This window comes from Pollachius pollachius (assembly GCF_949987615.1).
Source record: "Pollachius pollachius genome assembly, chromosome: 4".
In the NCBI taxonomy this organism is placed as follows: domain Eukaryota; kingdom Metazoa; phylum Chordata; class Actinopteri; order Gadiformes; family Gadidae; genus Pollachius; species Pollachius pollachius.
Genome location: NC_136937.1, coordinates 19,998,966 through 20,009,637, shown reverse-complemented (window position 1 = coordinate 20,009,637; position 10,672 = coordinate 19,998,966). Strand labels below are relative to the sequence as shown.

Here is a 10,672-nt window from a genome sequence, read left to right as displayed (position 1 = left end):
CCCAGACGGGAAGGCCTCATGGAGGCAGCGAGGGGCTCAAGTTAAACTGGTTAGACGCCAAGGCGGCTACCAGTAGTCCAACAGGCTGAACACATGCACGCTGATCCGGTCTTATCTTCTGGCTCGTACGGCAAATTGACGTCTTGAAATCATTCAATTGATATGTTACAGGCCTAACTTAAATTGAACGATGGGTAGATATAACTGAGTGGTTAAAGCGTTATTTAATGGACATTAGGCGTTCTTTTTATTTCAAAGGCCCAATAATATTCAAACCAGCTAGGGCAATATGATTGTCTTCATTTAAATATAAATACATAATTGATATTTTGTTTTTCAAACCGTTTGCAACACAAATACAAACGGCAAACTGCAACATGGTTCAGGATTGGTTTGAATTAGAAGCCAGGGGATCCACTTACATCACAGAAATACTATTAAAATAAATGGTCTAGACTGCGGGCATGCCGTACAGCGATTCTAAATAAAGTCCGACAATAATATAAAACAATTCCCTCACAACCATCTAAAAATACAGTTAATACCTCTTTGTAACAAAACCACCCCCAACCGTTTACACGCTTCCCTGTTGTAGGCCTACAATAATCCAAATTGCGATCTAACATATGTACCTGAGACTTTGGGAATGTGTTCAGGATGGCTTCTGTTTCCAACAATTGTCTAAATTCATCTGATATTTCTTTCTCTCTCTCTCTCTCTCTCTCTCTCTCTCTCTCTCTCTCTCTCTCTCTCTCTCTCTCTCTCTTTCTCTGTCTCTCTCTCCGCAGATCATTCTGAACTCCATGCATAAGTATCAGCCGAGGATCCACATCGTGAAGGCGGATGAGAACAACGGCTTCGGCTCCAAGAACACGGCCTTCTGCACGCACGTGTTCCCGGAGACGGCCTTCATCGCCGTCACGTCCTACCAGAACCACAAGGTCAGGGGCTCAAGAATAATCAGTAGCCTACTTTGGTTCGATTATAGCCTAAATTGTAATGAAAGAATACACTTTTAACGGACAATTTTGTAGGCCGTTTTAAAACAGTAAAGTGTAGCCTATTTTCTCCGAGCCAAACAAAAACCCCAGGACAGTGTAGGCCTTCCTGTTGAGCAATGGTATTAAAACAATATTTTGAATGTTCTGTTCCTTAAAAAACCTGCTCACAAAATCTAGAATGTTCACGACAATCGCAACATAGGCTTATTTACGTTGTCAAGTCGTTTTAACTGCAATCACGACCATATAGGCCTAGGCCCTACTGGTTACTGATTGTTTTGTTAAATATCCCATGGATACAAACCTAATACCTTTTATAAATGTGGTTTTCAATTGGTTTAAATTAATTATTATTATTGTTGTTATTATTATTATTATTATTATTATTATTATTATTATTATTATTATTATTATTATCATTATTATTATTATTAATATAATTACTATTATGTATAGCACAATTCTTCAGGACTCTGTTGTCAATCTTTCCCACTTTTTGAAATACATTTCGGATAGGCTTCATAAACTCTTGTGGGACACGGCTCCAGTGTCTGGTTAACATCCGCTCTACTTTGTGGGTGTGGGTGTTTAGGTTTTGGGGGGGGCTGGGGGGGCCAGTCCAAATGCAAAACGCATATGGGGAAGCGTGAAACACCGGCCTTCTCGAAAGAAAACATTCTTTCTTCTTTTTTTTTATTTTGGACTGAACTATATGTGCTTGGCCGAATAGTAAAATGAAGCTAGGCCTACCTAAGTACTTTCGGATTTCCTTATGCTGCTCTAATTTCTAATCACTCATACGTCGGGCTGATGAAAGGATGGTGTCGCGGCTCCAGTCCTACATGCTAAAGCTTTCTCGATATTAGCCTTAATTAATTAGATAATTGATAAAACATATTATAGCTTATATAAGTCTTGTTTTAAGAAGTCATGTTGCAATTTATTTTCTGACATATTTAGGTTAGTAAAAACATAAGTTATCAAATATTATACGCTTGTATGAAAGTTGTTTATTAGATTTTCTCTTCCCTTTTTCTTATGAATAGGCCTATTGATAGGAATAGAACGTTTTTTTTAGCATTATTATAGGCAAAACAAATATGGCTGTTACAGCATTTTCTTTTTAGAAATATATGTAGGGTACAAAAAAGAATATTAAAATAAAGACAATTTTATTTTTATTTATGCCTTTCATTATTGACAAGCTCATGCACGGTCTTAACAATTGATTTGCTTAAAGTAAATAGCCCTCCCAACTTTCCGTGTCAAAAGGTGGGAGCGACCAGCCAACCAATAAGCGTCCAGAAATCCTCTCTTTCGAACGGGATCTCGCGTGATTCTTTTTTTTTAATTAAATAAAAAAGTACATAAACAAGTGTGATACTTCGTGTCTTAATACCAGAGGTTTTTTTTTGCAATTACTTAGACGTAGGCTTACATTGCAATGCCATTAAAAGGATGCCACGTGTGACTATATATTTCCAAAGTGATCAAGATTACTTAACAAAACCAATAAATAAACTAAACACAAATAAATGTGTTTTTTAAGTTAAGCTTGAGTTAGATGTATCATAAGGAACCAAGACCATGTGTCACACAGAACATTTAGCCTGGGACGGTGACGTCACTGAGTCTCTGAGTGTCCGTGGAGTGGATAGCACACTCTTGGGGAAATTATTTTGCCAATGTGGAAATGATACGTACACAAATATCAAATATGAGAGTTACTGCAGTAGCAGTCATTGCCTGCTGCATCTGCATCTTCTTAACGGCAGGCCATACATTTCCTGAGGCTAAAAGTCAACAGAGGATTTGACAAATGTTAAGATAACACAAGATGAGGTCATTAGGAAACATCTACATTCTAGGAGTTATAGCCCAGGGTGGAAACAGCAGCAGAACCAACCAGACATTGTGTTGTGTCCGCCTTACGTTAATGTCCCTGACATTGACAGATCACCCAGCTGAAGATCGAGAACAACCCGTTTGCTAAAGGGTTCCGCGGCAGCGATGACATGGAACTGCACCGTATGTCTAGAATGCAAAGGTAGGCCTACACACTGTTGAAACACTCAGAGCCTATGTGTGTTCTGCGTGTGTGTTTGTGTGTGTGTATGGGTTATCTGTGTGTGTGTGTGTGTGTGTGTGTTTGTTTGTTTATTTGTGTGCATTAATATTTAATCATATTTCTGCCTGTGTTATACATGTTATCTATTGAGGTTATTACTTGCATTGATTGGACGACCGCCTCTGATCCTATACGGAGTCAAACACACCCTTGAGGGCTGTGGCCATGGATCAAAGTGTCTCCTCAATGAGCCCTCCATGTCCAGAGCCAATGCAATATCCCTGATGGGCTTCAGTGAGAACTGTAGGAGGGTAGTGTTCAGTGATGTAAGTGTTGCTCTTGAGTATCTGCCAGTCTTCACGTTGGGGACTCTAAACTTTATGATGCTCTGGCAGGGTTTCAGAAATTGACAACATCTCCTTTCTATACAAACCTTATATACCACACATATTCCTATGCAAAATGTATTAGTTCAGTGAGTGTGTGTGTGTGTATGTGTGTGGGTGTGTGTGTGTGTGTGTGTGTGTGTGTGTGTGTGTGTGTGAGAGAGAGAGAGAGAGAGTGTGTATATTTGTGATGAAGCTTATTCCAGCAGCCAGTTAAGATGCTGGAATAATAATCTCTCTCTCTCTCTCTCTCTCTCTCTCTCTCTCTCTCTCTCTCTCTCTCTCTCTCTCTCTCTCTCTCTCTCGTTGCCCATTTATTCAGTCCAGATGAGTGATGGAGTTTGTGTCCATTCTGTGTGGAAAACACATTTTCAAAGCAGAAAATCTGGTTTTGAACCTCCCACACACACACACACACCCACCCCCCCACACACACACACACCACATACACACACACGTACTCCCACACACACACACTCCCACACATATACATTCTCACGCACAGACACACTCCCCCCCCCCCACGCACACACAGACACACACACACACACACACATACATACTCCCACACACACACTCACTCACAAACCAACCCCCCCAGCTCCATTCTTTGAAAAGCCAATAAAAAAAATAAAAAAAATTAAGAATTATTGAACTTAGAAACAACGAGTAGGAATGTTTTTTAAAATTGGCAAAAGAACATTTGAATAATATTTATTTTTATAATTATAACTATATATACAAAGTTAAAATTTGTTAAACAGATGACAGATGACAAAAATAATAACATACAAACCGTACAACATGTTACAAAGGAAATGCATTTCAGATAGAAATAAATCAAATAAATGGAATTTGGTGAAATCCAAAACACACTATGTTCCTTCCACTTCACGTTCCCAGTCCACTGTAACGTATGCATGTCTGCTGTTGGTTATCTCTCTCATGTTTAAAATGGACTAAAAAGTCCCTATTACCGGAAGCAACAAGAGGAACGCTTTCTGGGATCCTATAGATGAATATTACAGAGGACATTCTAGATCTATTCTGGGATCCTATGGATAAATATCACAGTGAACATTCTAGATCTATTCTGGGAACCTGTAGATTAATATTAAGGAGGACATTATAGATCTATACTGGGATCCTATAGATGAATATTGCAGAGGACCTTTTAGATCTACTCTGGGATCCTATAGATGAATATCACAGTGAACATTCTAGATCTATTCTGGGATCCTATAGATGGATATTACAGAGGAAATTCTAGATCTATTCTGAGATCCTATAGATGGATATTACAGAGGATGCTCTAGACGTCTCTCTGCAGAGAGGGGGGTTGGTATGATGGGCCGCCTGGGACAGAATTCATACTTGGTCTTACACAAACTGCTATTATCTTGCATATACACCACTATACTTGTAGCCTGGCTCCGCCTGCCTAAATACTTACGCTCAATTTGAATTTCCCTTCAGTACTATGTCTGGGTCTTCAGTATGTCAGTGGGTTTTCTCCGTCCAAATGTTCAGCGTCCAATCAGCGACCAGAGGTAGTGGCTGAGAACAATGAAGTTAAAGTCAGCTCTCGTTGATGGACATCTTCACGCAATGTGTTTGGTTTTACAGCCTGCGCGCAACGTGATTCCCGGCCAAACGTTATCGATTGGTTATGGCAGATCCAGAGTGGCACTGGGTAGATCCAATAGTTTTAAACATCAACAGACACCTGCCTTCAAGTGAGTTAACGTTTGTCAATTTAGTAGGTCCAGACTCTCTGTGCAAATGAAATGAAGTACGAGAGTTTGGTAGGACCAGGCTACTATACTCATACACACACTCTATTATACTCCTTTTACATGTATGTATGAGAGTGTATAGTTGTGTATGTGAGAGAGTATAGTAATGTATGTGAGAGAGTATAGTAGTGTGTGAGAGAGTATATAGTTGGGTGTCTGAGAGAGAATAGTCGTGTGTGTGAGATTTTAGTATTGTATGTGAGAGAGTATAGTAGTGTGTGAGAGAGTATATAGTTGGGTATGTGAGAGAGCATAGTAGTGTATGTGAGAGAGTATAGCAGTGTATGTGAGAGAGTATAGTCGTTTATGCAAGATAATATAGTAGTGTGTGTGAGAGAGTATAGTTGCTTATGCAAGAGAATATAGTAGTGTGGGTCAGAGTATAGTTGTTTATGCAAGATAGTAGTGTGTGAGAGAGAATAGTACTGTATATGAGAGTTTAGTAGTGTATGCGAGAGAGAATAGTAGTGTGTGTGTGAGAGAGTATAGTTGTTTATGCAAGATAAAATAGTAGTGTGTGTTTGTGAGAGAGTACAGTTGTTTATGCAAGAGAATATAGTAGTGTGTGAGAGAGAATAGTATTGTGTGTGAGAGAGTAAAGTTCTTTATGCAAGAGGATATAGTAGTTTGTGTGAGAGAATAGTTTTGTGTGTGAGAGAGTATAGTTGTGTGTGTGTGCGTGTGTGTGTGTGTGTGTGTGTGTGTGTGTGTGTGTGTGTGTGTGTGTGTGTGAGAGAGAGAGAGAGAGAGAGAGAGAGAGAGAGAGAGAGAGAGAGAGAGAGAGAGAGAGAGAGAGAGAGAGAGAGAGAGAGTTTCAATGAAACGGAAGTGAGTTTGATTCCTAAGTTCTTTATTGGCTGACAGAAGAGGCGGTAGCTTCTGGAGCTGGAAATACTGTGCTGTCATTTCAGTCTGGAATTTCCAGCGATTCTGTTAAGCTGCGTTCACACCAAAATACATATTTGTCGCGTGTTCGCGTTGTCGCCCAAGTTTAGTCGCACGACAAATCATAATCCGTTGCTGTGCAAGTTTTATCAGGCGAATTTGTCGCGCCATATCTTTTGCCCGCCAATGGTGCTTCATGCCAATTCATTCTCAACCATGGCCGAGATAACCACCATTGCATGTCTTTACCTGTTGTGGAAGAGGGAGAGACGTAGAACTCGACGCAGTATATTCATAATATCGTAATGACCACGGAAGAGGCAGTGAATGAAGTATTGATTAGACAGCGATTTATTAGATACCACCGCTAATAAACTGTTGGAACACACAAGATCGGTAACCACAACAACGCCGGTAACTACAACGAACCCTGCAAAGCCCAATCTTCACGAGAGCTCCCCGCTACGGCCATCTGGAGGAACATACAGCTTTTGGCCGTGGTATGATATATAATATTATTTAATATTATATTATATACTAGTATAAGTAGAGCTCCGGGAGTCGCAAACGGCAACAAACACTTTCTCCTCCATGCTGCAGTTCACTCCGGACTGCACTACAGGGAACGGTTGGCTGATTGGCTGTCATCACGCGAATGTCGCGGCAAAGTTCAAATATTTCAACTCGAGTGAAATTGTCGCGCTGCAAATCCTCATATACACGCTCACCCGTGCAGTGCAAAATTGTGTCGCGCTGCAAATCAAATCTTTTCGCAGCCACTCTAGGTTGACTTTGTATGGGGAGTCGTGTCGCCCCGTCGCGTTTGGTGTGAACGCACCTGCATTCGCACCAAAAAATGATGTCGTTGTCGCCTGAGTTTGAGAGAGTCTTCCTCTTGTGACCGCCAATTCTCAACCGTGGCTCTACGTGTTGTGGAAGTACCAGAGACGTCAGAGAAACCGACGCAGTCGTTTAGGATTCATAATATCATCCGTTCTATAAAATATTCTAATCTAGAACACTCCGGGAGCTCCGGCGGGGGTCCTGAAGTCCAGATTGAACTGCGGCATAGAGGAGAAATGGATTGTTGCCGTTTGCGGACTCCCGGAGCTCCTCCGGCGAGAAGGTGCAGGATGTCCCTCCTGCCCCCAGAGCTGAGCTCCTGGTCCCCGCCGGAGGAGCTCAAAGCTCCATGTCGCGTTCAATATGGACTTCAGATTGATGTCAAAGGACATAATATCACCCCGAGGCGCACACAGCTTTTGGCCGTGATAGTATATTGTAATGACCACGGAAGAGGCATTGAATGAAGTAGTCTTTGCTGAGACAGCGATTTATTTGATACCACCTTTGGAACACACACAACTACAACTAACTACAACAAACGCTGCGACGCCGAATCCCCCACAAGAGCTTCCCCCCGCTAAGAGCCGCCCTCCCCAAACCCTGTGATGCTAAAATATTATATTACACAGATATCAATATATTATATAATCTCATATTATTTAGATATAGAGCTCCAGGACTCCCGCCAGAGCTCCCGGAGCGTTCTAGATTAGAATATTTTATAGAATGGATGATATTATGAATCAAATGACAGCGCAGTATTTTGAGTGCCAGAAGCTACCGCCTCTTCTGTCAGACAATCAGGAACTGAGGAATCAAACTCATTTCCGTTTCAGTCAAACTCTCTCACACACTACTATACTCTCTCACACACACTACTATATTCTCTTGCATAAACAACTATACTCACTCACACACACTACTATTCTCTCTCACACACACTACAATATTCTCTTGCATAAACAACTATACTCTCTCACATACCCAACTATATGCTCTCTCAAACCCTACTATACTTTCTCACATACATTACTATACTCTCCCACATACACGACTATACACTCATACATATGTAAACAGAGTATAATAGTGTGTGTATGAAAATAGTGGTGTATATGCAAGGTTATAATAGTGTGTTTAAGACCAAGTATGAATTATATACTTGAGGCCCCTCATAATTACAATTAGTGCATTTAGCAGATGCTTTTATCCAAAGCGACTTACATCGGATAATACAACACACCAAAAGCAGAGTCAACCATGCAAGGCGACAGCCAGTTCATCAGGAGCAGTTAGGGTTGAGTGTCTTGCTCAGGGAAACATCAACACTCAGCTAGAAGGAGCTGTGGATCGAACTAGCAACCTTTTGGTTACAAGGCAACCGCTCTACCTCCTGAGCTAAGCTGAATCATAGGTGTGATTCTGGGGTGCAGAATGCAACAGCCTGAAGTGGATCATATATCTTGCGAAGGATGAAAATATTGCAAATGCCTTTTGTGAAACAATCTCGGCCTATGGGTTTGAGTGTGCGTGTGTGTGTGTATGTGTGTGTGTGTCTGTGTCTTTGTTTGTGTGTTTGTGTGTGTGTGTGTGTGTGTGTGTGTGTGCATGCGTGCTAGTGTGTGTCTGTGTTTATCTGTGTGTGTGTGTGTGTGTGTGTGTCTATTCATACGTGTGTGTGTATGCGTTCGTATGTGTTTGTGTGTGTGCGTGTGTTTGTGTGTGTGTGTGTGCGTGTAATGTTTGTGTGTATGCGGTCGTGTTTGTGTGTGCATGCGTTTATGTGTGTGTGTGTGTGTTTGTGTGTGTGTGTGTGTGCGTGTGTGTGTGTGAACAGCACCAAGGAGTACCCGGTGGTCCCTCGCAGCACAGTGCGCCAACGGGGGGGCTCCAGCCAGAGTCCCTTCAGTCCAGATGTCCAGGGCCTCCCCAGTCCCAGCACCTTGGGGCCCCAGTACGAGAACGGGGTCAGCAGCACCTCCCATGACCTGCTGCACCCGCCCGGGTCCTACCCCCTGCCCCACGAGCACGGCCAGGACTACCACTGCATCAAGAGGAACGGTGGGTGGAACGTAAAGCGTGTTCATTGGATCTGAGAGAGAGAAGCTCTGTGATGACTGGTTTATTTGTGTCCAATGGTTATGTTTAGTCACTTAATGGTCAAGTATTTATTCATTTAACCAATCAACCAAAAATCGCTTTTTGTTTTTGTTTTAAGCTTGGTCATTTGTTTTCAATGATCGTCAACATGGTCATCGATGTCATTTTATCACCGTTACTGAAATAAGTCCGCAATTTAGAGCAAAAAGGGGTAAAAATACATGTTTTTACCATTCTTACCAGTCACTGTTCATGACGTCAGAGTACCTTTTCCAAGGTACTCTGACGTCACGACCAAGGGGTCCCGGTCGGCATGCTGTGTCAACGTGGGGAGCTCTGTCTGGTGTGTGTATCTCTCTGTGTATGTGTGGACGTGTGGAGCTCTGTCTGGGCAGGGGTGGACTGCCGTGTCTGCGAGAAATTTGGGCTTTTCGGACAATTATTCTGTCATTCATATACAACATTGCTTATTATAATGCTCATAACCGTTACACAGCGATGGTACATAAAAGGTTTTATAAATTTGCCATGGGTCGTAACCCTGGGGATAACACGCCCCCCTCTTTCCTGAAACTCTTAGCCCTAAAAGGCCACATCGTGTTGGCCAAAATTAAATTCCATCAGAAACCGTGGGTTCAATGGCTCTTTAAAAAGTGACTCAGGGTTGAAGGGTTCTAGACCACTCCAGGTACATTCTAGACCAATCAGGGCATCTCTTACTGTTACCTCCTGTTCCTCCGCAGTGGAAGAAGACTGCCTTTCCAGCGAGCACAGCTACAAGAAGGCCTACCTGGAGAGCTCGTCCAGTGAGGACGACCACTACTACCGGCCCGTGGGCTACCCCCAGGGCCTGGGCCTCGCCGCCGGACCCTACCGCAGCGAGAGTGGCCAGCGGCAGGCCTGCATGTATGCCAGCGCCTCCCAGGGCTCGGAAGCGGGCGGGGCTGCCGGCCTGGAGGACATCAGCTGCAACACGTGGGCGGGCGTGTCGCCATACGCCGGCTGCTCCGTCACCGCCATGCAGCCCATGGACCGGCTGCCCTACCACCAGCACTTCTCCGCCCACTTCACCTCCGGCTCACTGGTGTCCAGGCTGAGTGGGATGGCCACGCCCCCCCAGCTGGGCGACGCCCACCACGCCGCTATGTACCAGGGGTCCGTTGCCCACCAGACTCTGGGGCGCCAGTGCAGCCCCGGGGTCGGCATGCAGCCCCCCGCAGGGGGCCTTCAGGGAAACGACTACCTGTACACCGGCCACGGCATGCCGCGCACGCTCTCGCCGCACCAGTACCACGCTGTGCACAGCGTCAGCATCATGCCCGAGTGGAATGAGAGCAGCTAGATATGAAGCTGGTCTGGAGTCTCCAGATACTAACACCAGGACAGTGTCTATGCCTCATGGGTGGAATCTCTGTACCCACCAGAGCTGTAGACCAAGAGACCTCTTTTTAGGACTGCTTTAGGGCTTGCTTTTGTGGTGAAATATTTTGGATCTCAGTGTTGCTCAATCATGATAGACATATGTTCTTCCTCTGATCTCGGACAAGCACAAAACTCCTTTATTTTCTACAACACTTGCAACACAAATTG

At 43.4% G+C, this 10,672-nt stretch overlaps 1 protein-coding gene across 1 annotated transcript in view; it reads left to right on the top strand.

The window, feature by feature from the left end:
* tbx5a (T-box transcription factor 5a) overlaps positions 1 to 10,424 on the top strand; it is a gene marked incomplete at its 3' end in the record, with an annotated part of 18,468 nt that extends 8,044 nt beyond the window's left edge. The window contains exons 5-8 of the mRNA XM_079734643.1: positions 789 to 941; positions 2,957 to 3,048; positions 8,820 to 9,043; positions 9,826 to 10,424. Coding sequence (XP_079590769.1) covers positions 789 to 941; positions 2,957 to 3,048; positions 8,820 to 9,043; positions 9,826 to 10,424 — 1,068 coding nt within the window. The remainder of the gene's footprint in view (positions 1 to 788; positions 942 to 2,956; positions 3,049 to 8,819; positions 9,044 to 9,825) is intronic.
* Positions 10,425 to 10,672: the final 248 nt, after the last annotated feature.